At 37.8% G+C, this 27,179-nt stretch overlaps 1 protein-coding gene across 5 annotated transcripts in view; it reads right to left on the bottom strand.

Annotated features, from left to right (window-relative positions):
• The window catches only part of Rc3h2 (ring finger and CCCH-type domains 2), a 64,691-nt gene extending 37,826 nt beyond the window's left edge, over positions 1-26,865 (bottom strand). For 3 of the 5 annotated variants that reach the window (XM_051185335.1, XM_051185333.1, XM_051185336.1), the window contains exons 1-5: positions 26,640-26,864; positions 19,332-19,628; positions 15,593-15,710; positions 12,070-12,303; positions 4,902-5,077 (exon numbers count right to left, since the gene is read on the bottom strand). In XM_051185335.1, the coding sequence (XP_051041292.1) occupies positions 4,902-5,077; positions 12,070-12,303; positions 15,593-15,710; positions 19,332-19,562 (759 nt within the window). In that variant the 5' untranslated portion in view covers positions 19,563-19,628; positions 26,640-26,864. Of the gene's footprint in view, positions 1-4,901; positions 5,078-12,069; positions 12,304-15,592; positions 15,711-19,331; positions 19,629-26,639 lie in introns of all 5 variants that reach the window. The other 2 variants (XM_051185337.1, XM_051185334.1) reach the window with 1 other exon arrangement.
• Between the last annotated feature and the right edge of the window lie 314 nt (positions 26,866-27,179).

The raw sequence follows: 27,179 nt of genomic DNA on the forward strand, positions 1-27,179 counted from the left end.
GAATCATGAGCACAAGTTTGACTTGCAATATATAATAAGACCCTGTAACAAACAAACACAACTTTATTTTCGTCATTGGTAAAAGAAAAAAAAAAAAAAAAAAAAAAAAAAGCTCCATATTTCCTCAGCGGTTGAATGTATTGAGGGTCTGCCTCAAAATTGCAGAAATCTCTTTGCCCAAACCTCCCAAGTGCTAGGATTACAGGCGTGGACCACTATGCCCTGTTTTAGTAACTATTTTTATTTCTGTTGCTGGCACATCAGATAGTAGCAATATGTCCCCCAACACATGAACATGAAGAAATTAGACATCACCTCAGAATTAACAGGTCATATACTCTTTGGGAATCTAAAAGTAGTTAAAGAGTTTGGGACACTCAAAAATTAATCTTTTTATTTTATGTATATGAGTATTCATCTGTACACACACACAACACACACACAACACACACACACACACACACACACTGCACAGGTGTGCTTTGCCCCATGAACCAGAAAAGGATGTCAGATTCCCTGAAACTGCCATGTAGATGCTGAGAATTAAACCCAGGTCTTCTTCAAAAGCAGCAACTATTTCTATCATTGAGCCATTCATCACTCCATCCCCAATCAATACAATCTTAAGCATTTAATAATGAATGGAATGTGGATTTAACATAAAAGTCAGTATTCTTAAAATAACCTAGTTTAAAAGAACAGAGAAACAAAAGGAGGAATTATTAACCTAAATAAGAGGTACAGTGGAGACTAAACTAAAGATATAGAGTTAATAAATTATAACACACCCATGAATATCAAGAGCACCCAAGTACTTGAAGAAAGATTTAGGTAACTAATAGGGCCTAATCCAACTAGTATCAGTATGTATTGAAATCACTTGTGAAGGGCTGCTGGAGATGCAGCTCAGTTGATACAGTACTTGCCTAGCATGCATGAAGCTGGGATTGGATCCCCAACATTACATAAACACTACTCATAGTTTCAGCAGCTGGCAGGTAAAAGGTTTGTTTGTTATCCTTCAACTACAAAACAAGATCAACCACACACACACAAACACACTCAAATTTAAAATTTGTGATGCTTTGAAAGACATACTGTTAAATCTACTGAATGAGAATTCTTGATTGAGCCTAGGAACATACAAATAGATGACTCCAGTGCTGTATTTTCATTTGGGAACCACTACACTAAGCACAAAAATCATTAATTCTTGTTCTGATTCCATGCTTGGTAAACAAAGGATCTCTAAAGAAAAATGAACCAACATATGAATTTCATTTATCTGGTATGTATATACGTGGACATGCACATGCCATGCACATGTGTGGACTTGAAAGGGCAAGTTTCAGGAGTCAGCTCTCTCCTTAGACAATGTGGACCGAGGCATCAAATTTGTCATTTGGCTCAGTGGCCAGCATCTTTATCCAAAGTCATCTCATTTGCCATGATGTACAATTCCTAGTAGAAATTACTGAAATTGATGATCTGTGTATGTGATCATCATTATAGCTATCTTAAACATGAGGAACAATTATACACCCACAAAAATCTAGTTGCTAAGTGATTAAAAGACACTCATTGGATTGTGTTTAGTTTTCTAAGAGTAAATATCACTTGAGTGAGACTTTTTGGCATTTAAATCTGCACATCTTTAGCATTTCAAATTACATGGCTATAAGTATGAAATATATCCTATGTGTGATGCAAATGACAGATAACATTGGGAACTGTAAATATGTAACAATTATAAACCACAAAGAGTTAGACACCTACAGGAAAAAAAAAAAGGTACAGGTATTTCAGTGAACACAGTGGGAAAGCCTAGTCAGTCAGGTGTGAATGACAAATGACCTCTAAAAACTGGCTGCTTAGCTGAAAACATGTGAGAGACTAGATCATTACCTTTTTTAAGCACACGAAATCAAGCACTACAACTGTCAAAGAGTGTCCCAACCAAATTAGCAAAGGTAAATGAACTTATGTGAACATACTTCCATCATCAATCACCTATTTTCTAAACTGGAGTATTTCCAAGGAAAACTTTTTCAATCTTAAAGCCTTAAAATGAGAAGAAAAAAAAAAAAAAAAACCTAGATATGTGTGATTTACTTTCACAAAAGACTAGAGATCTATTTACAAATCTTTTCATTTTTTTCAGGTGCTAGCTAACAACCTACACTCTGGTAACAGAAAACAAGGATTCAGGGAGCTTTTCTCATCTTTTTAGTGGCCTAAGATAAAATTCTATTTTAAAATACTCTTTGCGTTCCATCAAACAAAATACCAAACATTGCGGAAATCTTCTCAACTTTTGAATTTCTTTTTTGGGGAGCCAGTTTTTGAGACAGGGTTCCTGTGTGTAACAGCCATAGCTATCCTGGAAATCCCTCTGTAGATCAAGCTGGCCTTAAATGCACAGAGATCCACCTGTCTCTGCCTACCAAGTTCTGGGATTAAAGGAATATATCGCCATAGACTAACCTTGAATTTCTTGTGAACTATTTTCACATGAAAAGACTTTAATCACTACACAAAATATAAAACCAAACCGAAACAATGGATTACGAATATTTCCTACTCTTGTGAAGTCTACAGTATGATTTGGGACTCCTTGGTTTTTTTTGTTTTGTTTCAAGACAGAGTTTCTTGGTGTATCCCTGTCTGTCTTGTAACTAGCTCTATAGACCAGGGTGGTCAAATCCAGAGGATCCACCTGCCTCTGCCTCACAAGGCTGGGATTAAAGGCCAGTGGGACTCCTTGTTTAAAACAATGAATATAAAGAAGTGAGGCTTCTTTAGTTCACTTTTATAAGTTTCTGTAAGAGTCTAAAGTTAGGGACTTTACACAGAGAAATCCTGTCTCAAAAAAATACAAAAGAAACAGAATAATAAAAAACCCACAGATGGAGAGAATTTGGATACTGTACGGTATTATACTGTCTTTGTATTGTTTGACTGCTGAGGAAACAATAACTGTTAAATGCTGCTGGATTAATTCAATTTATATATTTTAAAAATGCTTTGACTCAAACATTTAAGTTCAAGGCAGGTTACTGGGGAAAAGGATTTCTATTTTTGTTTCCACAGAAAATGAAAAGCTGTGGATTCCTTCTAGACTAACATGGTTTGATCAAGCCAGACCCCCTGAAACAGAGTTCCTGGTGATCCAACATTCAAAACAGCTTGAACAAGGCACCCTTGAAGACTACAGCCAGGATTTCTGCATCATCTTAGGATCCCCATGACAGCGCCCTTTACCAGCAGGAAGTAGTTTGGAAAGAATGACGCCCAAATTCCCAAATATTGTTTATACATGTTTGTTTTCATTTAAGTGGGCTTGGTTTCAAATGGTTAATGACCACAACCAATCTCTTTTTAAAGGTCTAAAAAGGGGATTATGGTATAGATATGATTACTTTGTTTTGGAATGGATTTTCATTTATTGATACAATTTAAGGTCAATTTTGTGATATGTATATTTCTCCTTTTGTTTAGGTATTGTGTTTATATAGCTCATTTAAATATAATGTATAACTTAGTACAGATTATAGACAGTTACCTATGATAGTGAAAACTTAGAGTTAAGTTACTTAGGTTTTCAAGATGTATTTGAGATGGATAGGCATTCTTCAAACCTTTCAATGACCTACAGAATATGGCATTTAAAATGGTTTAGGGTTTTTCTTGACAGTGAGGCATAACTACTCCTGGCAACACCACCTGCGTCAGAAAGGAAGATGTACCTTGAAGAAAGGAGTTATGAAGTTTGCTCCCAATATGGCAAGACTAGCCATTTGGACAAGATACTGCTATTGTCTAGACTGTTTGACTTTATGCTGTATAAACTGGACATGCAGGACCCACAGAAAAGTGACTGCTGATTGAAGATGGACATTGCTACAGAGTTCCTGCTTCATGAAAGAGTCTGCCAGACAGTCTGCAGGACACAGAGAAAAGTGACTGACAAACTGCCAATACAAGAAGACAGTTTAAAGTTTCCTGCTTTGCTGAAGAGTCTGCTGAAGATGGAAGATTACAGAAGAACTTCAGGTGACTGACAAGGCAAGATGTCTCTGTCATTTCTAGAGTTTATATACTATCCTTCTGTGGTCTTTGAAAGAGTTGAAGACAGATAGTTATGGTTATAGTTTTCCTTAGTTAAGCTTAAAGATAAATTACATATAGGACTTTAAACTCACAAATATAGGATAGATAGAATAGTTTTTTAACCTTGCTAAATGTTAATGGACTAAATATTGTTAACTGTGATTCTTATTTCATAACTGTTGTATTATATATTTTGCTATGTTAAGGTTAAAACCCTTCTTATTATTTAGACAGAAAAGAGGAGATGCGATTCTGTAAATGTGTTTCTCATACTGGTTATGAATAAAGCACTGTTGGCCAATAGGAAAGGGAGATAGGAGACAAGGAGGAAAGAGGAAGTAGGAAGGAGGAGTCAAGATGGAGAGTCTGGAGAGCACAGAACTGCCATTCCTACGCTCACGGTAAGACCACGTGGAAATACATAGAAATGGGTTAATACTTAAGACAGAGCTAGCCAATTAGAAACAAGTAACTGGCAAACAGCATAATATCAAATACAGAGTCTCTGTGCGTTATTTGGGGCTGGCATGGTGGCGGGACAAGACTGGCAGCGGGAGGAACACACCTTACTCTTTACTTTTATGTATGTTTGATTCAATGTTCCTGAAACTAATAGGTAGTAACAAGTACCTAATATCAGAAGGAAAAATTGAAAAAAATCAGTTCTTCTGAACTTTGAAGCATTCCATATTTCTGGGGTCACTACACCAGGTAAAACGGACTCTAGGAAGCCTCTGCCTCACATATAAGCATGTAATCTTCAGAGAGTTATACAGTTATACAATGCTTACCTTAAAACAAGAAGCTCGATATAGTAGCTGCACAACATGACCAATACTTGTTTTTGATGCCTGAGGAAATCTTGGTTCCAGTCTTTGCACAACAAAAAGTACCAAAACTTTCCTTGAGAGGGCAGAACCATCTTCTAATGCCAACAATACCAACTTCAAGGCTTCTTCTTGCATAGCTAGAAACAGTAAAGGAATGAAGATTATACTAATAATGTCTGTCAAAAGGGTATTTGGATATCAATTTATGGTGGTACACTATGCATAATCTGCATCTTAATTAGCATGAAAAAAGGAAATCACACATATAGAAAAACAATTCATTTTAAAATTGATCAATGGCCAGCAAAGTGACTCGAGGTAAAGATACTTGTTGATTATTGTGTGAGATTTTGTTTGTTCTGACAAATAAAGCTTGCTTGGAGTCAGAGGGCAGAGCTAGCCACTAGTTAATCAGAGGTCTGGAGGAGTGTAGACAAGACAGTCAGGAAGTGATAAGATGGGATAGAGGGAAGATCTCTTTCTTTTCCATCTGAGGATTCAAGACAGGTAAGTCTCTGATGGCTGCTGCTCTTTCTCTGATCTTTCAGCTTTTACCCCAATATTTGACTCCCAATTTTTTATTGATAAATCAGATTCATACTTTACCTGATCAAGGTAAAGGTAGAAGATGCCACAATCCTCACCCAATCTCCACACATGTCAAGGTACACTTATAGTTAAACAGATCCAACACAGACACAGACAAATTGATTTTTTTTTTTTTTGAAATGGAGTTTCTCTTTGTAGCCATGGCTGTCTAGAACTCTCCATATAGACCATACTAGCCTTGAACTCTCAAATCTACCTGTTGCCTACTGAGTGCTCAGATTAAAAGCATGCAGTACCATGCCCACTTGCAATATAAAATTTAAAAAAACTTAGATTTATATGTGTGAAAGTTTTCTCTACATGTCTGTACATGTACCATGTGTGTTGTGTCTGGTGCTGTGCAGATTCAGATACAGGACCCCTGGAACTGGAGTTTACAGATGGTATGCCACAATGTGGGTACTGGGAATTGAACCTGGGTCCTCTGCAGGAGCAAAGACTAATCTTAACCACCAAGTCATCTCTACAGCCCCATAAATAAGAATTTTAAAAGTTACCAAACTAAAGAAAACATATTTTGCACTAAATGACCTATCACAGGTGTGAACAGGACTTTATTATTATTATTATTATCATTATCATTATTTTAAATTGTGTATGTACAAGTGTGTGCATGTGCAGGTACTTTCTCAGACTAGAGAAAGAACTTGTAACTCAGACCTGGTTACAAGTTAGTCTACCTGCTGTAAATGCCGGGAATCAAACTCTGTAATAGCAGTAACTGCAGTGAACAAAACTTTCAATAATATCTTCTGTAGGAATGCAACAGTAATTAGATAATGATGTTAATGGGAAAAAAATTCATAAACAGAGAAGTAATTTGGCAATGATAATTTGTAAAGGACATGCATATTTGGCTTATGCACAAGACAACATGTTTGTCAGAAACTATATTGTCTATAATTTTAAATAATATTAGCCTTTGGGTAAAATGCCTAAAGAAAGCATTAATTTGACTTATGTTGATTTATTTATTATTTCTTGGTTTTTCAATACAGAGTTTCTGTGTAGCCCTGGCTATCCTGGAAGATAGGCTGTACTGTGTAGACCAGGCTGGCCTCAAACTCAAAGAGATCCACCTGCCTTTGCTCACAGTGCTGGTATTAAGGGTGTGTGCCACCACTTCATGGCTACTTACAATGTTTTATAATTAGGGAAATACAAACTATTCTCAGTCAAATCACAAGGGAACATCAAGTAAACCTAAGATGACAAATATTCTATAGGTGTTCGGTATTCTTCAAGAATATCAATGCCAAAAAAAGACTGATAATCGTTCAAGATAAAAGAATGCTGATGGAATGGCTAAGATCAAAAACACTGATGATAGATTATGCTAGAGAGGCTGCGGAGTAAGGGAAACACTCCTCCACTGTTGGTGGGAGTGCAAACTTGTACAACTTTGAAAATCATTGTGTCAGTTTCTCAGAAAATTGGGAATCAATCTATCTCAAGGCCCAGCTATACTAATCTTGGACATATACCCAAAGGATGCTCAATCATACCATAAGGATACTTGCTTAGCTATGTTCATTGCAGCTTTATTCATAATAGCCAAACCTGGAGAAAACCTAGATGTCCCTCAACAGAACTCAAAAGAAGAATGGATAAGGAAAATATGGTACATTTATATGATGGGAGTATTACTCAGCTGTTTAAAAAAAAAAAAAAAAAAAAAACCCTTATGGAATATGAAATGGATGAAACTAGAAAAAAAATTCTGAGTGAGATAACCTAGACGCAGAAAGGCAAACATGGTATTTACTAACTCATAAGTGGATGTTAGGAATAAAATATAAGAAACCTAAAATTCAAAGCCCCACATAGGCTAGAAAACCAGGAGGGCCCAAAGAAGGATGCATGGATTTCCCTGGGAAGGGGAAATACAGATCTTCTATGTAAAGGGGGGGATAGCGGGGATAGAAACATGACAACTTGAGGAAGCTTGTTGGGCAGGCTGAATGCAGGAGGCAGGTTATGGGCAGGATGGAGGGGGAGAGTAACAAAAGAGATCTCTTCATGGGGGGGAAGGGGATAACATTTCACTGTTAGGAAGAAACCTGGCACCAGGGAAGTGGCCAGGAATCCACAAGGATGATCCCAGCTAAGACTCCTAGCAATAGTGGAGAGCATGCCTGAACTGGCCATAGACTGTAAGCAGATTGGTGACTACCCTATTCATCATCAGAGATACTCTATCTAGTAACTGATGGAAGCAGATGCAGATATCCACAGCCAAGCACTGGGCTGAGCTCCTGGAGTCTTACTGAAGAAAAGGGAGAGGAATTGACCAAGCCAGGGATGTAATGATGGAGTAACTCACAAAGACAGTTGACCTGTGCTCGTGAAAACTCATGGACCAGCAGTTAGGGAGCCTCCATGGGAACAACCTAGGACCAGTGCATGTGTGTGATAATTGTATAGCTTGGTCTGTTTGTAACTCTCCTAGCAGAAAGATTAGGACCTATCATCCCTGGTGTTTAGCTGGCTTTTGGGAACCTGTTCGCCATGCTGGATTACCTAGCCCAGCCTTGATGCAGGGGGAGGAGCTTGATCCTTTCTCAACTTGATGTGCCATTTTCAAACCCACAGGAAGCCTTCCCCTTTCTGAATGGAAATGGAGAAGTGGATGGTGAGGAGGGTAGATGGGAATGGGGTGGGGGTGAGGCCAAGACTGGAGGAAGGAGGGGAAACTGCAGTCCATATGTAAAATAAATGAAAAAGATATTTTAAAAAAATAATGCTGATGGCTGGACTTGTTAGCATAGGCTGGTAACACTTGGAAGGCTTAGGCAAGAGGCTCTTGAGTTCCAGGTTAGACTGGGCTTCTACACAGTGAGACCCTGGGACTTACACCAGAAGAAAACAATGTCATAAAATACATTTTGGAAAAAATGGACACTATGAAATATGAATTACAGACTGTGGAACTACACCGTGGTCTTTTTTTTTTCTTTTTCTTTTTGAGACAGGGTTTCTCTGTGCAGCCTTAGCTGTTCTTGACTGTCCTGGGAACTCATTTTGTAGACCAGGCTGGCCTTGAACACAAGATCTGCCTGCCTCTGTATCCCCAATGCTGGGATTAAAGGCCTGTGCCCCACAGCTTGTCAACAATTTAATTTAATGAATACTCTTTTCACAGAGTAGTACCCTTGCTTTTAGGAAACACACTAAAATATTGAGTAAAAGAAGGAGAATAAAATATGCAACCTATTTTAAAATATTTCAAAAAGGAAAATAATTACAAATGTAGAATTATAATAAAACTGATAAATGTGGTTAAGGAATATACAGGTATTCTCTGTATTATTTTTGCATATTTTCACTGAATTTAACATAATTTCAAGCTAAGAAATTAAAACCCCACTATTATCTAACAAAACAATAGAACTTTAAAACTGAGATCTCATCAAGAGTCTAGAGTCAATCCACTCTCCTTTCCACAGTGAGGGTATTATGAATCAAATGAGGACAGTATCACAGCACCAGCACCATCATCAGTCAAGAACAAAATTTGACCTAAATAGGGACTCTACAAAAATTTGGGATACAATTCTCATATAAATCAACCACTTCCATAAATAAATAAATAAATAAATAAATAAATGAGCTAGGGATCTATCTTAGATGTAGAGTTCTTTCTTGCCTAGTATATGCAAGGCCCTTAATTCCATCCCAGCACCGTAAAACAAAAAGAAAAGGTGGTTTGCAATATCCAGTAGCACTTAGTACATTCACAAGATTATACAACCATTAACTATACCTAGTTCAAAGACATTTTCACTTCTCCAAAGGAAAACTCACAGTCATCAAGCAATCATTTCTGGTAACCATTTCTCCTTAGCAATCACTCATTTTCTATCAGATTTCTTTCAATTATCACAGTATTTTCAAACACTATCTACAAGAAGCATATATCCATGGATTGTTTAACTGCATTTCTTATATTTTTGGTTTATTAGCCTAGCCTTTAATGGCTGAGCCATCTCTTCAGCCCTACTGCATTTCTTTATATGGTTGGAAGTTCTTAATGAATACATTATGTTTAGATTATGGCTTTATTAGTTAACAGGCAAATAAAATACTTCCACCTTTTTTATACTTTAAAAGAAATGCTGTATATTCAAAACTATTCCTATCATCAAGACAATGCAGGGAATGGTTCCAAATAAAAGAACACTAAAGGTCAGGCATGGTGGCGCATTTGTGAAATCAACACTGAGGTTATTGGAGCCAGGGGCTTGATGTGTAGCTCAGGCTGGCCTCTAACTCATCTTCATACTTGATCCTCTCCAAGTGCTTGATTATGATCAGCTCATGCCTTCGTTTAATCATTATAAATAATAATGCTATAAACAATTTGTGTTCAAATATCAGTCCGAGTATCTGATTTCTATTTTGGAAGGCTAACTTTAAAGAGACTGCCAAAGTCTTTTCCATACAGAAGAGCACTCTTTCCTATGTCCACATCCTCCACAGCCTTATCAACTTATCAGGTGGTTTTGTTTTTAACCACAGCAAATCAAACACTTATGAAGTAGTATCACACTGTGATTCATTATTGTGTGTGTTCGTGCTCTGCACAACAACCTCAGTCAGGGCCTAACACAAGCTAGACCAGCATTACCACAGAACCCCACCCTGCAGCCCCTTGCTGAGTCTGATTTACATTTCAGTACTAACTAAAGACTTTCAGTGTCCTACAAATGCTCGTTCTCCACCTGTCACTTATTTGGATGTTAAATTTTTGATCCACTTTTCAATTAGGTTTTTGTCTTTTTGAGTTACAATAAGGAGTATCAGGTATCTAGTGTATCTACATACATACATACATACATATCAAGTATCCCAAAGTGTCATCCTTAAATTAAGACCCTAAAAAAAAAAAAAAAAAAATGAGGATTTTTTGGAAATTATAATTTAACTTTGATTTGTGCAAAATGTAATGAATATACGTTTAATTGTCAACAAAGCTGTCTTCAGAAAGGTTTATCTACTTTTTCATTTGTCTAGTTTACCTCGTGTGTTTTCTAGTTTACCTCATAAGTCCCAGACAACATATTACTTTACCCTTATATACATATTTGTAATAGGTGATGGTTTTTAAAATTTTTACGTTAGAACATTATCACATCTAACAAAAGTAATGTATTTCCTTAATCTAATATCTAGTCATTTTATTTTTCCCATTGTCTCAAAAGCAGTTGCTTATAGTTAAAGTTTCTAGATATTTAAAGAAGCACCCCCGCCCTTTTTTTTTTTTAAAGGGTCATGTACTTTCTCACAAAGGCTTGTCCATTCAGAGGAAGTGCTAGTTCATAACAGGTGACAAATGGGGGTGAAGGACAAGGAAATGGAAAAAGTGACCATTGGGTTATGTAGTAAGCCACCAGACAGATAATGGAGTCACTGAATATGTGTGTTTAGATTTGTGACTTTAAAATCCTAGATTGATATGTAAGGTTCTTCAATCCCTCGAAGCACCCAATTATTTTGCCACATTTCAGTCCAGTTGTCCATGGTTCCTAATACCCTGTCTCAAAAAAAAAAAAAAAAAATCAAAACTAAGTAAGTTTCTTAAAAGTTAAAAAGATGGCTCAGTGGTTAAGAGCACTAGCTGTCCTGAGTTTAGTTCAAGTACATGTCAATCAGCTCACGACTGCCTGTAACTCTATTCCAAGGTATCTGACACCCACTTCTGGCCTCCTTGGGTACCTGAATACAAGTGACAAACATTCACAGGGACAAAAAGTGCATGCCCTTTGCATTCTTTAAACCCAGCACTCTGGAGGGAGAGGCAAGTGGCTCTCTTTGAGTTCATGGCCAGCCTGGTCTACATATTGAGTTCCAGGATAGCAAGAGCTATGCAGTGGGACCCTGCATTCGTCACACACACACACACACACACACACACACACACACAATTAAGTAAATATTTAAAGAAAAATGTTTCCCAGATGGGTGTGGTGGTGAATGCTTGTAATTCCAGCAGAGGCAAAAGGACTACAAAGTTGGAGGCCAGACTGTACTACACATCAAGTATTCTAGGTCAGCCTTAGCTACACAGGACACTATTTAAAAAAAAAAAAAAAAAAAAATTCTCAGACCATCAAAACAAAATGTTTCCTATATAAATTTTATCTAAATTATAGTTCTAAATCAAATGACAAATCTCCCAATTTTTTGTTAAGCACTTTATAACTTGGTATATAGAGATTGTTTTAAACAGGATACCCATACCACTGACCATAAAGAAGCTTCTTGCTAGTTTCCATAGCTCTTGTTTTCCAAGTGTTATCAATGAAACATTTATTATTTATATCATGCTGACCCCCCCCAAAAAAAAACTTTACCTTACTTGATGTATACCTGTGCAGTTGTAGGCTCTTTCCTAAATCAGTTTTCTAATTTGCAAACTGCAGATGAGCCCTCTATATCACTGATGCCTAAGAAATTTCTCCCAAAGCACTGGCTATGACTTACACTTTACTATGTCAGGATATGCATGATTCTATCTTACCTGGCCCTAGAAACTGGCACCCTCGTGCCCTGACAGCAGCCCACAGGTTGGCAGACAGTTGCTGAGGGTTCTGGTGCTGCAGGATCAGTTCTGTCACAGTTCTTTCTCCTAGTGAACGGGCAGCTCGCATAGCTCTGACGCGACCTTCTTCCTCCACCAGTTGACAGTTTACCAGAGTAACTAGCTTCCTTTGCATTGGACGACTCAGGGCACTCTGGTTCAAACTAGCTACACCTTTTAACAAATGGAGACAAAAGAAACTCCACATTAATTTAAAAAAAAAAAAAAAAAAAAAAAAAAAGGCAATTTTCATTTCCTGTATTTAATTATTAAACAATAGTTCTTTCTGAGTATCTTGATAATTTGACTTTTCTAACTGAATATTGAGTCCCTGTTTATTACCATTCTGTAATAATAAAGAGCCTAGTTCTTAAATACTTCAGATTTCATTTAAGTGTCTTGTTCTATAGGCTGGATATGTTCAAAGAGTATACTGTGATTTACTTTACTCCTGCCTTTAAAAAAGTATCTGGAAATAAATTTACAGACAAATGAATATAAATTTAAACCTCAAAATGTAACACTTAATAATGGTTTTAAAAAAAATATTGCACACAAGAAATGTATGGTGGGGGTGCATGCCTTCAATTCCAGCATCTCAGAGGCAGAGGCAGGTGGATCTCGGTGAGTTTGAGGCCAGCCTGGTCTACAAAATGACTTAAGTGACTTCCAAGATAGGCAGTGCTACACAGAGAAATCCTGCCTTGAGAAAAAAAAAAAAAAAAAAAAAAAAAAAACCACCAAAACAAAAATAAAAGAGAGAAATGTGTAACACTGCTTTAATGTGGTTCATATTATATTCCCTTCACTTGAACCTACTCAGGGTCCTGCTCAGAAATCCTCCCCTCTTCTATATCATACATTTTTTTTTCCCTCTGCTTGATTATTTCCATCAGCAAAATACTTAAGAACAAGTACGCAACCATTCCACTTATCTTAAAAATGTAAGCTTTTTTTTTTCTTTTGCTTTTGAAGACAGAGTTTCCCTGTATAGCCTTTGAAGTCTTTGGCTGTCTTTGAACTCACTTTGTATCTGTAGACCAGGCTCACCTTGAACTCAGAGATCCTCCTGCCTCTGCCTCCCAAAGTGCTGAGATTAAAGACTTGCACCAAGACAGTTCTGCTTTATAAACAGATTTTTAAAAAATGATCTCTGTTCCTTTACTAGTTGTCTTTTTTACTTCCTTGTGTAGTAATCTTCTATTATCTGCCTTTCTTCCTCACTGATCCTATTTTAGTAGATACTCTGAATAAATAGCCTATATGCTATGTAACCCAAGCTACCTTCTGCCTGGCTATCTTATACATTTTCTATTATACACTATTTCCAACATCTTACTTCAAAAGTATGGAAAACTTATTCCAATTCAAGGTTTTGCCACACTATTGTTTACACCAAACTGCTCATCAAGACAATTATATCTACTTTTCTAAATCCACAGCTAATTCTCAATCCTTATCTGACTTTTCAGTAACATTAAATATGGATGACTTTAGTCTTTAAAGCACTTTATTTTGGTTTCCAGAACATTCCATTTTCTTAGCTTTCTTCCTTCTAGTATCCTTTGATAGTAGTTTTTAACCCCCAACTCTGATCTACCAGCAATAAAGAGACTATCTTATAAACTCATTAACACAGATGATTTCATCCAGTCTCATTGTTCCACAAAACAATCATATTAGAATAATCCCCAAAGTTACAGACCATGTACCTCATGCTTAATTCATAACTTATATAACCACTAGCAACTCAATCACAGCTAAATGAATCTTAGACGTCTCAAACTTAATGTAACCAAAACTGAACTTGAGCTCCTTACCCAAACCTAATCTACCTCCACTATTCCAAAAGCGGCAGCAACTCTCTTTGCAGGTACTTAAGCAAACTTCAGAAGTTACATTTGCCTCTTCTGCTCTTTCTCTCAAATTCCAAATCTAGGGAATATTCTTGCCTTACCTCCAAATGGTACCAAGCTCCAGTTTTACTAACTGTGCCTCAATTGTTTAACTGTTCACTAATCCTTTTGACCTCTATACAGTCTCAAGAGAACAGCCGACTCTCTTTCCAGCTCTCTTTGCCCGTTCCTTTCCTGCTGTTCCCTTGGGGAAGACAGGACTTTTCCTGTCTCCCTCTTCTCTTCTGTCCTCTCTGTCTCTAACACTTTATCTCTTTTCTCTTCCCTTTTCCCTACCTCCCTTTCTAATAAAACTTCTCACAAAAAAAGAGACAACAGCTGAAGTGATCTTTTTTTTTAACTTATTTCTTACATCCAATCCCCCTCCCCATCTTTTTTACCCCCCCTCCACACACACACATCTGCTCCTCAGAGAGGATAATGCCTCCCATAGGAAGTCTACTAAGTCTGTCCATCACCTCCTTGAGGCAGGACCAAAGCACATTCCCCACCTCCCCACACCCATGTCTAGGCTGAGCAAGGTATCTCTCCATATAGAATGTGCCAAAGTGATCCTTTTAACATTAGTTGTTATGTCATTACTCTGTTCAAAACCACTCCCCAACTTTGCTCAGAGCAAAAGCTCAAGTCTTTAAATGGTCTGAAAGTCGGTGTACACCTTGCCTGATGATCTTTCATCTTAACTTTTCTTGTAATGCTATCCTTACTCACATTACTCCAAGCACACTCTCCTCTTGCCACAGGGACAATACACTATATAGCGATTCCTACTGACTAGAAAATACTTTCCCAGGATCTACCTCAGTACCCATCTCATCTCTTTTACCTCAATTCAATTTCAAGAACTACATTCAAACCAAGAACTTCACTAGATATTCTTAAAACCTCTTTTAATCTTCTCACCCTGACATTTTAACCTGTGTATTTTCTCTTTACACCAATTACCATTTATACTATATAACCTAATTCTTCATGCTGTTTATTATAGTTTATCCTTTTACAGATACAAGACAACACATAGGTTCAAGTTGTGTTTTCCTGTTTACTAAAGTGTATCAAGCATCCTAAGTCCACACTTTATTAATTAATAGGTACAAAATAAATATTTGATTCATTCAATTACCATTATATCTGTAAAAAAAAAAAATCACTAGCTAATCACCAGAAAAGCAATGATAAATTACAATTCTGCTTTTGCCAAAGTAATGAATAATTTATTATAGTTATATACCCAATCCAATAGACTGTGGACTCCATGACAGGCAGTGACTCTAGCCAACATTAAAAGCTCAACACTTAACATTTGATTGAGTCATTTTTAGTTTTTAGTTTTATTTCCCCCCCCCCAACCACACCCCCTCACACACAAGATTTCTCTGTAGCTTGGGAGGCTATCCAGGAACTCACTGTGTAGGCCAGGCTGGCTTCAAACTTGCAGAGTTCTGCCTGTCTCTGCCTCCAGAGTGCTTGGATTAAAGGTGTGAACTACTACCAGCTGGCCTCAACAAAGTCTTACACACTAATAAAAATGCCACTTACAAACTTACCTTTTCCTCCACTTAGTGGTTTTAAGTAGAGTGCCAAATCTTCAACACATTTTTTTGCCACTTCATAGTGTTTATTCTCACCTAGATTACTTAATTTTATTGACTGATGATCTGGTACCTAAAAAATAAAAAATTGCCGAGATACACTCATTTAGTTCATGCAGCTTCTCTTTAAAAATCTGCTAATAATGTTGGTGAGTATAAAATTGTTATACAAAGATAATATCTAAGCCATTTAAGTGAACTAAAAATGAAGCTGGAAAATTAATAGTATTTTGTCAATGTTAATCTTCAAAACAAAATTAAGAAAAAGTCAGGGATTCTGCCTGCACCCCATACCATTTAGTACTGACTTCTACATGATATACTTATTAAATTTGTAATTTATGATCTATATTCCCTTGACAGAATATATTCACCAGACATATATAACTCGATGAGAATTCCCAACTTGTATATGTGAGGCCCCTGGTCTAATCCCTAGCACCAGAAGAATAAAAAATAAAACATGGGTAAACTTGAAGTCCTGCTTCTCCTATGTGTGACCTTGAAAAATTATTTAATCGGTTCATATCAATTTCCATAATTTGTAAAATGATGATGTTTCATAATGTTATAAAAGTTCAATTCAGTCCAATACTGACATTTAAAGAATATTTCTCACATGTCTACACTATGGAACAATCAATAATCAAAAATGAAAATGTCTTGTCTCAAAGAATTTAAATGCTACAGAGATAAGAGACAGCCAATAAATAAACATATAAATGACTACTATTTTAGAAAGTCATAGGGGAAGTCCTTCTGTATATGTTGATGAATAAAACACTGTTTGGCCAATAGAGGTAGGAAGATAGGCAGGGCTAGGAGACTAGAAGAATTCTGGAAAAGGTAGGCAGAGAAACAGAGACTGCAGAGATGCCATGTAGCTACCAAAAGAGAATCAGGTCTGGACACATGGAAATACACAGATTAATAGACATGGGTTAATAATTAAGGCAGAAATAGCCAATAAGAAGCACTTGCCATCAGCCAACAGTTTTATAATTAATATAGCACCTGTGTGTTTAATTGGGAAACTCCAGCAACAAAATGGCGCCAACACACAGAGAGAGGTTTTCCTATGTAAAACCTGACAATAACTTAAAAAGGGTTCTAAAAACAAAAAAACAGAGGCAAGCACAGCTTCTTGGTAGCAGCATTTTCTCAGGTAGGCTCTGTTTGCTAGAGACAAGCAGAGGCTCACAGCTCCTTTAAGGGAGGCTTCCTGACTCATCATTAGCAGCAAAAACTGCACAGCTCTTTTAAGAGGCTCTGATATCAATTAAGTGGTGTTTGTGAGCGGCTGGCAACATGCTGCTTGATGGTTATATAGACCGAGGTGGTGGGCACAGGGTCCAGCGTTAGTGGTTAATGTACCCCCACTATATTGGAAAGCCAGAGGCTAAAACAGCCACTGTTTTAATTTTAGCAGGTAAAAGACTTGTAGCCAGAAAAAGACAGAGGTACACAATAAAGACAGATTCAGATGACGAAAAAACCTCCAAGGGGTTTAAAATGTGTTTACAAATATACATAGGTTTGGGAGAGAAAAGAAAAAAAAAAGTGGTTAAAAAAGAAATAGAGTAGCTGGGTGTGGTGGCCCATGCCTTAATCCCAGCACTCGTGAGTCAGGCAGCTCTCTGTGATTTCAAGGCCAGCCTGGTCTACACAGTGAATTCCAGGATTGGCAAAAGTACACCTGTAAGTCAAAACTCATAATTATGTTAGGTAGGTATTCTAGATATACAGTGATATATTTGAGATGGATAGATATTCTTCAAACCTATCAAAAACCTACACAATATGGCATTTAAAATGGTTGGGGCTTTTCATGACAGTGACCCAACTGCTCCTGGCAATACCAATTATTTCTGAGAGGAAGATGGGCATCAATGGAGTTTGTTTTCCCACATTGCAAGAGTAGCCATTTGGACAAGAAACTGCTCTTGCCTGGACTGTTTGTATGCTGTATAAATAGGACATACAGGACCCACAGGAAAGTGACTGCTGAAAAAAGATGGGACAGTCATGCAGGCTCCCTGGTTCATGGAAAAGTCTGCCAGATATTCTGTAGGACACAGAAAAAAGACTTGACAAACTGCCAATACAGGCAGACAGTTTCAAATTTCCTAATTCACTGAGAAGTCTGTCAGACATATTATGGCCTATGGGCTGAAGATGGATGCCCCAACATTACATAGAAACGTTGGGTGACTGTCCAGGCAACAAGATGCCTCTGTCACTTCTAGAGTTTATATCCTTCTGAGGTCTTTGATGGAGTTGAAGACAGATAGTTATGGTTATGGTTTTCCTTAGTTATGATAAAAGAAATACATAGATTAATAAAAATGAGTTAATAATTAAGACACAGCTAGTCAATAAGACACTCTAGCCATTGGCCAACAGTTTAATAATTAATGTAAGTCTTTGTGTGCTTATTTGGGGCTCAAGGGTGTTGGGAACTGGCAGGACAAGAAACTCCAGTAACAAGAAAGTGATCAATGAAATTATACCACGAACATATGTGGAAGAAATATGGAGAGGGCCGGGTAGTGGTGGCATATACCTTTAATCTCAGTAGAGGCAGGCCTGGTCTACAGAGCAAGTGCCAGGCCAGGCTCCAAAAACTACAGAGAAATCCTGTTTCAAAACAACAAAAAATATAAAATACAGAGAGGGCTGGAGAGATGGCTCGGTGGTTAAGAGCCCTTGATGCTGTTCCAGATGACCCAGGTTCAATTCGTAACACCCATGTTGGGCAATTCAAATGGCCTACCACTCCAGCCTTAGGGACCTAACACCATCTTTAGAACATTTACATGCATGGGATATTCAAGCACACAGACACACACAAATAAAGATAAGTATTTGGGGTTGTGGCATACCTACATATAGATATATACATAGACAGACATACTTAAACAATTAAAAATAATAAAAATAAATTTTAAAAAGGAAAGAACTGGACAAGGGTTAGAATTTACTATAAAGTCAGGATAAAGCTCCCAGAGAGCTGCAACATTTGTAAATACTTCAATATAGTAAGGGAGGAATCATTCTAGACAAAGACATTTTTTAAATCTCTATGCATTACTATACATAGCATATTTGAGAACTGGTTAGGAGGTCCAGATAAGTAGAGATAGGGAAGAGATGAACCTGAAAAGATGTATGTCACAATGCACACATCCATAGACTATTTTAAGCACTATATGAAATGATTATTCCATAATAAATGGGGGAATAAGATACTGTGCAGAATTTGTTACTGATATAATTTATTTTATATATCCAATTGATAATTATATCCTATACCAAATGAAGTTATAAACATCAACAAAGCTTCCACCTGAGAGCTTTAGTTGGTTCCTTTCTATTTAAACCTTTGATTACATTTTTCAGCTGACTTAATGAATACTGGTATGTCCATACACAAACTGTTTCTCAACAATCATAGCACTTATTTTCATAAATTCTGGCCTTGCTATTGAGAAAACAAATGTATAATTTTAATGGGACTCAATATTTTGCCTAAGAAATATTTTGCATTAAGAAAAATACTTTTAGGAACACCTCACAAAAAGTAAATAAACTGATACCTTTTAGGTTTCAACTACCATTCAATATGCTCTGTACTGGCTAATGAACTAATTTTGACAACTTATACACTAAATCAGTAAAAACACTGGACACTTACCTGGGCTCCAACTAACTGAAGAAGTGCAAAGTTGACAGGGAGCACATCAATGTCTGTGTTTATGGCAGTTTGGTCAAAAGGACACGCTTTTCGGTGAAGTTTATTCAAGCAGGTCTTGCAAACTGTATGTGAACAACCTAAACTGATGGGTTTGTGCACATTCTCATCAAATTCATTATAGCAGATTGGACAGGACAGAAACTCTGTCCACTGAGCTGCCTGCACAGGCATTGTGGAAGCTGATGCTCAGGTTAGCAGTCTAGCAGATCATTATTTTGTTGTGTAGTGTTTTAAAAGCTGCAAATAGACAAAAGTAAGAATTAATACATTAGTCATCCAGTTAACTGTTAAAATCGACTACTATCACTGCAGAATCTGAAACATTTCTGAATGTAAGCTTTAGATATCGCTATAAAAATAAACAACAAAACTATATGTTGAATTGTGGTGACATTTTGTTTATGCTGTAATAAAGCTTGTCTGAAGATCAGAATGCAAAGATAAGCCACTAGTTAGCCATAGAGGCCTGGCAGTGGTGGCCACACCTCTAATTCCAAACTTGGGAGGCAGAGGCAGGCAGATCTGAGTTCAAGGCCACCCTGGATGACCCAGATCCAATCTGTCTAAAAGAGAAACAGAGTTCACAAAGGTGATCCCGCACTTGGGAATCATATGCCTTTAATCCCAGCACTTGGGAGGTAGAGACAATAGTGATATGGCTGGGTGGAGAGAGGATAGAAGGCAGGAGGCAAAAAAGTCCTAGTCTGAGGATAGGATCAATCCTTTGTTCTGAGCATTGCTAGAGGTAAGAACTCTAGTGGCTGGCTACTCTGCTTTTCTGATCCTTCACCTTTTACCTTGAGTTTTTATTATTAAGGCAAATTACAATTTGTGCTACAGTTAATTTTGAAAATTGACCCAGAATCAATTTAATATTATTCCTTTCAACTAAACTCCATTGACTGTTCATGTAATAGTAAACAAAACTTCTGTGTATTTTTGTGACCAAAAACATTTTCACATTCTATTTTTCATTATAATTAATGTTTTTATTTTGAACTAATGTGTATTCATGTGTAGTATGTGGGCCCATGAATGCTATGGCAAGCTAGCCAGTTTTCTGCTTCCACCATGTGGGCTCTGAGAATAGAACACAGGTTGTCAGGTTTGCCAGTAAACATCTTTACCATCTCTCTTGCCTTCCACATTCTGTCTTTAAGAACACAAACTACAGTGGGGCCATGGTGGCACACACCTTTAATCACAGCACTTGGGAGGCAGACAGATCTCTGTGAGTTGGAGGCCAGCCTGCATCTACAAAGCTACACAGAGAAACCCTGTCTCGAAAAATAAAAAAGAACACAAACTACTAGACTTAAAGTTTGAAGTGTTTTCCTTGGATAACCACTACCTCAAAATATACTGATATGGTTTAATAGCTAGTAAACTTCAGAAACTATTGACCAAAACAACACTGCAGAGATGGGGATGTAGTTCAGTCACACAGTGTCTGCTCAGCAGGCAGGAAGCCCCGATTCAACTCCTCAAATCACAATAACAAAACAAACAACACTTTACACTTCAGTGTGAAAACATCACCTTAACACCTAAAGGAGCAAGTGTATGGTTAGGATATGCCTCAAAAGCTCAGTGAGTTACTACAAATTTACATACAAGTCTATGATGACTCAGGTGTTGCCTATAAATGAAAGAATGATGCCAAACTAAAGCAGAGAAAATATTGTCTAGGTCAGTAAGATGGCTCAGCAGGTAAAGGCACTTGATGCTAAACTTTTCAACCTGTGCTCAATCTGTAGAAGGAGAGAACCAACTTTCACAAGCTGTCCATTAATACGCAGTGTTATATTCAACTAACTCCACACAAAGTAAAAAAATACCTAAAATTGTCATAGTTCATTATAATACTTTTGACAAAAGTGTGTGTCTGGGGCTGGAGAGATGGCTCAGAGGTTAAGAACACAGGCTATTCTTCCAGAGGTCCTGAATTTAATTTCCAGCAACCACATGGTAACTCACAATCATCTATACTGGAATCTGGTGCCCTCTTCCAGCCTATAGGCATAAAGACACTGTATACATAATAAATAAAATAAACATTAAAGAAATAAATAATAAAAAGTATGTCTGTATCCAAAACTTGTCAAACCCAATAGAGTTGGCTTAGGGAGAGGGGGAAAAAAAAAAAAAAAAACACTATTCTCTTCAAATAATTCTAAGCAGAAAAAAGGAAAATATAAAATTTCTATCTTTGCACTGATTATAGTAGGCAAATAGAAAATTAACTGAGAGAATCATCTTATGTATTCCCTTCTTTGTTTAATAGTTGCATAGCATTTAGTAAAGCAAGAATCAAAATCTAAACTATACTATTTAATTCATAAATTCTCTAGATTTTCCATTTTAAAACTATGTAAAGCCAAGGTGGTGGTGACACATGCCTTTAATCCCAGCACTAGTAAGAGAGACAGAGGCAGGCAGATCTCTGTGAGGCCATCCTGATCTACAGCCTGATCTATAGATCAAGTTCCAGGACTGATTCCAAAGCTATATCCAAGACTGTTACACAAAGAAACAATGTCTCAAAAAACAAAAATCTTATATCTCAAAAAAAAAAAAAAAAAAAAAAAAACCTGACAAAGTCCATCAGGTAAACAACAAATCTAGGTATGTAGAGTAAGTGAACAGCCAATACTTTATTTCATACAAATGTTTGCCAACCAAATATTAGACATACAAAACACTTGAAAGAGTAATAATCATCAGGCTAGAGAAACATGTTACAAGGAGTACTCCCCAGGACCCCAAGAGACAAACTAACAAAAACTCTAGTGGCTTTTACTGTGCTTTAGTATTTTTAAAAAATCAAAAATGCTTGGTAAACATCAATTACAGGCTTTATTATATAAAAAGGCATCCCATACAATGCACACATCTTCACTAAACAGCTCCAATGCAGAAAATATATAGATGCTTTCAGGCTGCAAAATGATAAACCCAGACAAAAAAGATAACTTTCATCTTAAATCTACAACTGGAGCTCTGAATTGGTAACATGAAGTGATATTTCTCAGACAGATAATAACTCTGGTCAGTGAGAGTCTCACAGGCTGCTTGGCAACAACAAACTAAGAACTAACTCTGCTTAGTTTCCCTAAACCATTAAGACAGTGCTCCAGAGGCCTGACAGCACTGTATATGCATACAAACACACACACACCAGAGCTTTTAATAGTGCTGACAAGTTCAGTTCCTATTTAGAAACTAAATGTCTCTAACATGTAAAGACATCAAACTTTGACAATAACTATCAAGTTTTTTTCCTGCCAGATTCTAGCAGCAAACTTAAGAACTAAAACTAAACTCTACTTTTTATGACATGATTCTTAAGAACAAAAGTTTTCCTTTAGAACTGTAATCACTAAATTCTAATAAATCCATTAGTTCATTAGTGACTCTCTATTAAAAGGTACTTTTTCTTCTGGTTTTTTGAGACGTGGTTTCTCTGTGTACCCCTGGCTGTCCCAGAACTTACTCTGTACATCAGGCTGACCTCAAATTCACAGAAATCAGACTGCTTCTGTCTTCAGAGTACTGGATAAAAAGTGTGTGCCACCATGGCAGGCAAAAGGTACTCCTTAAGCTTATCTACAAAATACTCTTACAACTACCCGAAATGATAATCTATTATTTTTATATTTTTAAGAGAAGCATATAAATAAACAATGGGGAGATAAGTATATTAATTTATAAAATGTTTAGGCTTATAGTGATACCTTTAAACAATGACTTGACTAATTGGATATCTTAATTGGGCTAACTTTTATTTTTTTCAAGACAGGGTTTCTTTGTGAAACAGTCTTGGCTGTTTTGGAATTCACTCTGTAGACTAGGCTGGCCTCGAACTGAGATCCACCTGCCTCTGCCTCCCAAATGCTTGGATTAAAGGTCTGCACCACAACTCAGTATCTACTGCTAACATTTATAGTGACTAGAAGTACTTATCCCTAAATATATTTCCCAAATGGATTAAAAAGCCAAAAGGTTTAGATGTCTACAGAGATTGAGAAACTAAATGACTCTAAAATGTAAAGAAAAGCTCTAATCAAACTTTGACAATAACTGTTAAGTTATTGAAAAAGCATGAAATAAAGCACAGAAGGAAAAGACCAAATCAGAAGTGGAACCTGAAACAGTCTCAGTTCTCCAGGGTGAGTTCCAGTTGCTGTTGAGTCCAAACTTATGATATACAAGAGTAACAGAATTGTCTTATAGATGCAAATTACAAACTTCTTTACCAAATAAATGGCATACCAGCTAAACACTTTTATTTGCAGTTACTTATATTACACAATCAGTTCAGGACCATAACAATTAATTACTTTTAAAAAGTCAGAGTATGAGTGTATATGACTTTTTCACTGGATTGTGTTAACATAGTATTTCATAATTATTTTTATAAAAGCATACACTTAAAAGTTAATTCTGTTGCTTCAAAACAAATCATTGTTTACATTTGAGCATTATAAGCTACTGAAATGGACTATACCAGTACTTTCCTATATAGAACCTATCAAAGTAATTAGCTTTGGTCAGGGATGTAGTTCACTGGTAGAACACTTGCCTAAGGTTTGTGAAGCTTTAAATTCAATCCCCGGTACTGCAAAACAAAACGAAACACAGCTTTAGATTTAAAATAGTACTAAAAGCATCAGAAGAAGACTTAACCTAAAAAACAAGCAAAAGCTAATGGAAATTACCTGCAAATTCTATGGCTCAGCACTCAAAACAACAGAGTTTGGGGAAAAAAAAAACTGTATTACAATGTCAAAAACATTTGTTTAAAGCTTTGAAATGGATGAGATCAAGTTTTACTCCTCAAATTATGGATTGAACCAAATTTTTAAAATAAGACAGAACTTGCAACGAATTCTAACAGGAAAAAAATTTCAATTTTAACTAACAAAGTTCTACTTCTTTAGTGATGGCAGGATTTGAAAAAATACTTTGTGATTATGTGATCTAACACTAGATAGCCTTATCTTTCTTATTACTAAAGTCCTCTTTAGCCCTCTAGTTATTCTGAAGCTAAAAGTATCAGCAAAGTTTTTGGTTCTGCATGTATTTATTTATTTATTGTGTCACTGCATGGCAGTTCATCCCTGTAAATACTCAGAAAGGTCAGGAAGGGCAAGAGAATGGACAAGTTCAAGGCTGGCCTAGGCCACACAGTGAGTTCCAGGCCACCCTGGGTTAGAATTAGAAAGCTCAAATCACAAAGTTGCAATTGACAACATTCATGCAACTGAGTGCAATTCATTTTTAATTTTCAATTAGCTTTATTTTTCCACATACTTCCTTTTTCCGACACTAGGAAGTGAAACTTCAACCCAGTCCAACCAAAAATAAGCAAGTACTTTATTACTGACAGGCATGGTAGTGTACACCTTTAGTCCCAGCACACACGAGGCAAAAGGAGACAGATCACTATGAGGTCCAGACCAGCCTGGTCTACATAGTGAGTTCTAAGACAGTCAGGGCTACATAGAGGGGACCTTGTCTCAAACAATTAAAAAAAAAAAATTAACAAAAGAACCTTGTTACAAATTTAAAGCATTCTTAGCCATCACACAATGAAGAAGGTCTAGTTTTAAATATAAAATCCTGAGTGTACAGAAAAATGCTTTTGCCAACTGGGCAGCAACAAATTAGAAACACAGAAAACATGAACAATGACCATTAAGTCTTCTTGCATGTTAGACTAACATAATAATAACAGATCAAAAGTAATTCAAAGGCTCCAATAATGAACTAGACTGCAAGTAGATTCTCAAAGAATAAGAGCCTGTTTGAATTAAGATATCTGCCTTTTTCTAAACAAGACTGGGAAATATATTTAACATCTTCTTCTAGTAATTTGCCAAACTCTGAAATTTGGAGAAACAAGAATTTCCAAATCAATGACAACAACAACATAGGGGCAGTACTGAAAAACAGACTTTAATCGGATGTGATGGCTATTTTTTTTCAAGAATTGACTGTGTTAGTAAACAACTTTAAACACGGATGTTGAAGTCAGAACAGTGATGTAGTTTCTTTAAACCAGATAAAAGTGGGAAATGGGAATCTACAAACTAATCTTAATGGTTCCAAGTCTTAGGCTGTGTATACACTTCATAAAAATACTGGACCCACAAACTAAAACATTTATTTCTTTCCTTCTGGGTCATATTATATCACTTCAGTGTGTCATTATTAGCTTTTGCAGGTTAACTAAAAGTTTTACTGGAACTTTATAAAGAGTGACTAATTAAAATGATAAGATTATTTAAACACTTTGTTTGGGATACAAAGTCACTAATCACAGTTGGTCAAGGTGAGAAAATTCTAAATAGGGTCCTAGGTAAGAGGGCAGTTGGATGAAAAAGAACTGGGGGAAATGTAAACAAAAATATGAACAGGTTGAATCACTGAATGTGATTATTTATGCCTGTGATTACTTGTGACTATTTTGGTGTGAAGGCTGTGTCTGCCAGTATCTTAAAGCTCTGGTGGTTTCAAGACTGGAAACAACAGCTACGCTTTTCTCCTTCATTCTTGAAGACTAAGGACAGAGAAAAGTACAGCTGTTTCTCTGAGAAACAAAGATGCTTTCTACCATTCTCCTAAGATGGTGGAAGAGGTCCTCAAGAGGCTTCCCCAAGGAAAATAAGACGAAAGAGGGGAAGAAACCAACAGCAGAATTCCCTGGCTGTGCTTCATGCCACAAACCCTGCGCACCCTCTCTGGTCCAGCCATCTCCTCCAGGGAGGTTAAACCCTCCCTGGGTATTGTTTGGCCAGGGTCCCTATTTACACCACGCAGCTCGCCTCCACCATCAGGGCGATGGGGTCTCGGTAAGCCCCAAGGCTGAAAGAGGAAACGCTAGGACAGGGCGAGACCTCGAGGAGCTCTTCGGAAGCCCCTCTTCCTAACTGGAGAAAGCAAAGAAGGAAGCCGGCCTCGGCTCGGGTGGGCTCCTCAGTGGTCAGGGGCGTAGCTTCAGCCGGTGTCGGAGGAAGGTGGCCATTTGAGCGTTTCGTTTCTAATCAAAAAAGCCCTACCGGAGTGAGGGGCCTCTTCAGGGCCCGGGTTCGGCCGAGTGTCAGGTGCGGCCCGCGGTTCCCAACCCTCGGGGCACCGGCGGCCACCATGCACAGGCCGCCGGGCAAAGACATCTCCCCGCCCCACCTCTGGGGACCCGGCAGCGGAGCCGGGGCCTCAGCCGCAACGTGCCCGCCCCCGCCCTACCTGAGGGGCCCGGGCGGGGTCGCTAAGGGCCGCTCCCGGGGGCCCCGCGACGGCGCGGCTCGGCGACGGAGGCGCCTCGTCTCGCCGGGGCAGAGCTCGGCGGCGGTTTCAGGGCCTCAAACTCCATCGGGAGCTACAGGGACAGCCCCGTTGGCGGCGGCGAAGGCCGCGACGGGGCCTCCTCCTCCCTCCCTCCGCCTCCTCCTCCTTCTCCTCCTCCTCACCACGGAGGCGGACCTGGAGGGATCCGGACTTAGCTCTCGCGAGAAGATACTGTTCACTTCACGCGAGATTACGCAAGCCCGGGAGTTGGGGTGGAAGGGAAGTGTAGTGGCCCCCACCACCTAAGCTGTGCATCAGTTTCCCCCTGAAGAGAGCCACCGTCGTCACATGACATGGGAGATGCTGTAAGGACTAGGCAAGCAAAAGAGACTCATGGGAAAATCCCTGCCCAACCATCTAAGCCTTGAGCTAGGCTGCTTGTGTGGTTGAACCAATGTTAAACTTTCACCGAGAAAGGCTTGTCACCTATCGAAGCAG

The sequence above is a fragment of the Phodopus roborovskii genome, unplaced genomic scaffold, assembly GCF_943737965.1.
Source record: "Phodopus roborovskii unplaced genomic scaffold, PHOROB, whole genome shotgun sequence".
NCBI lineage: Eukaryota > Metazoa > Chordata > Mammalia > Rodentia > Cricetidae > Phodopus > Phodopus roborovskii.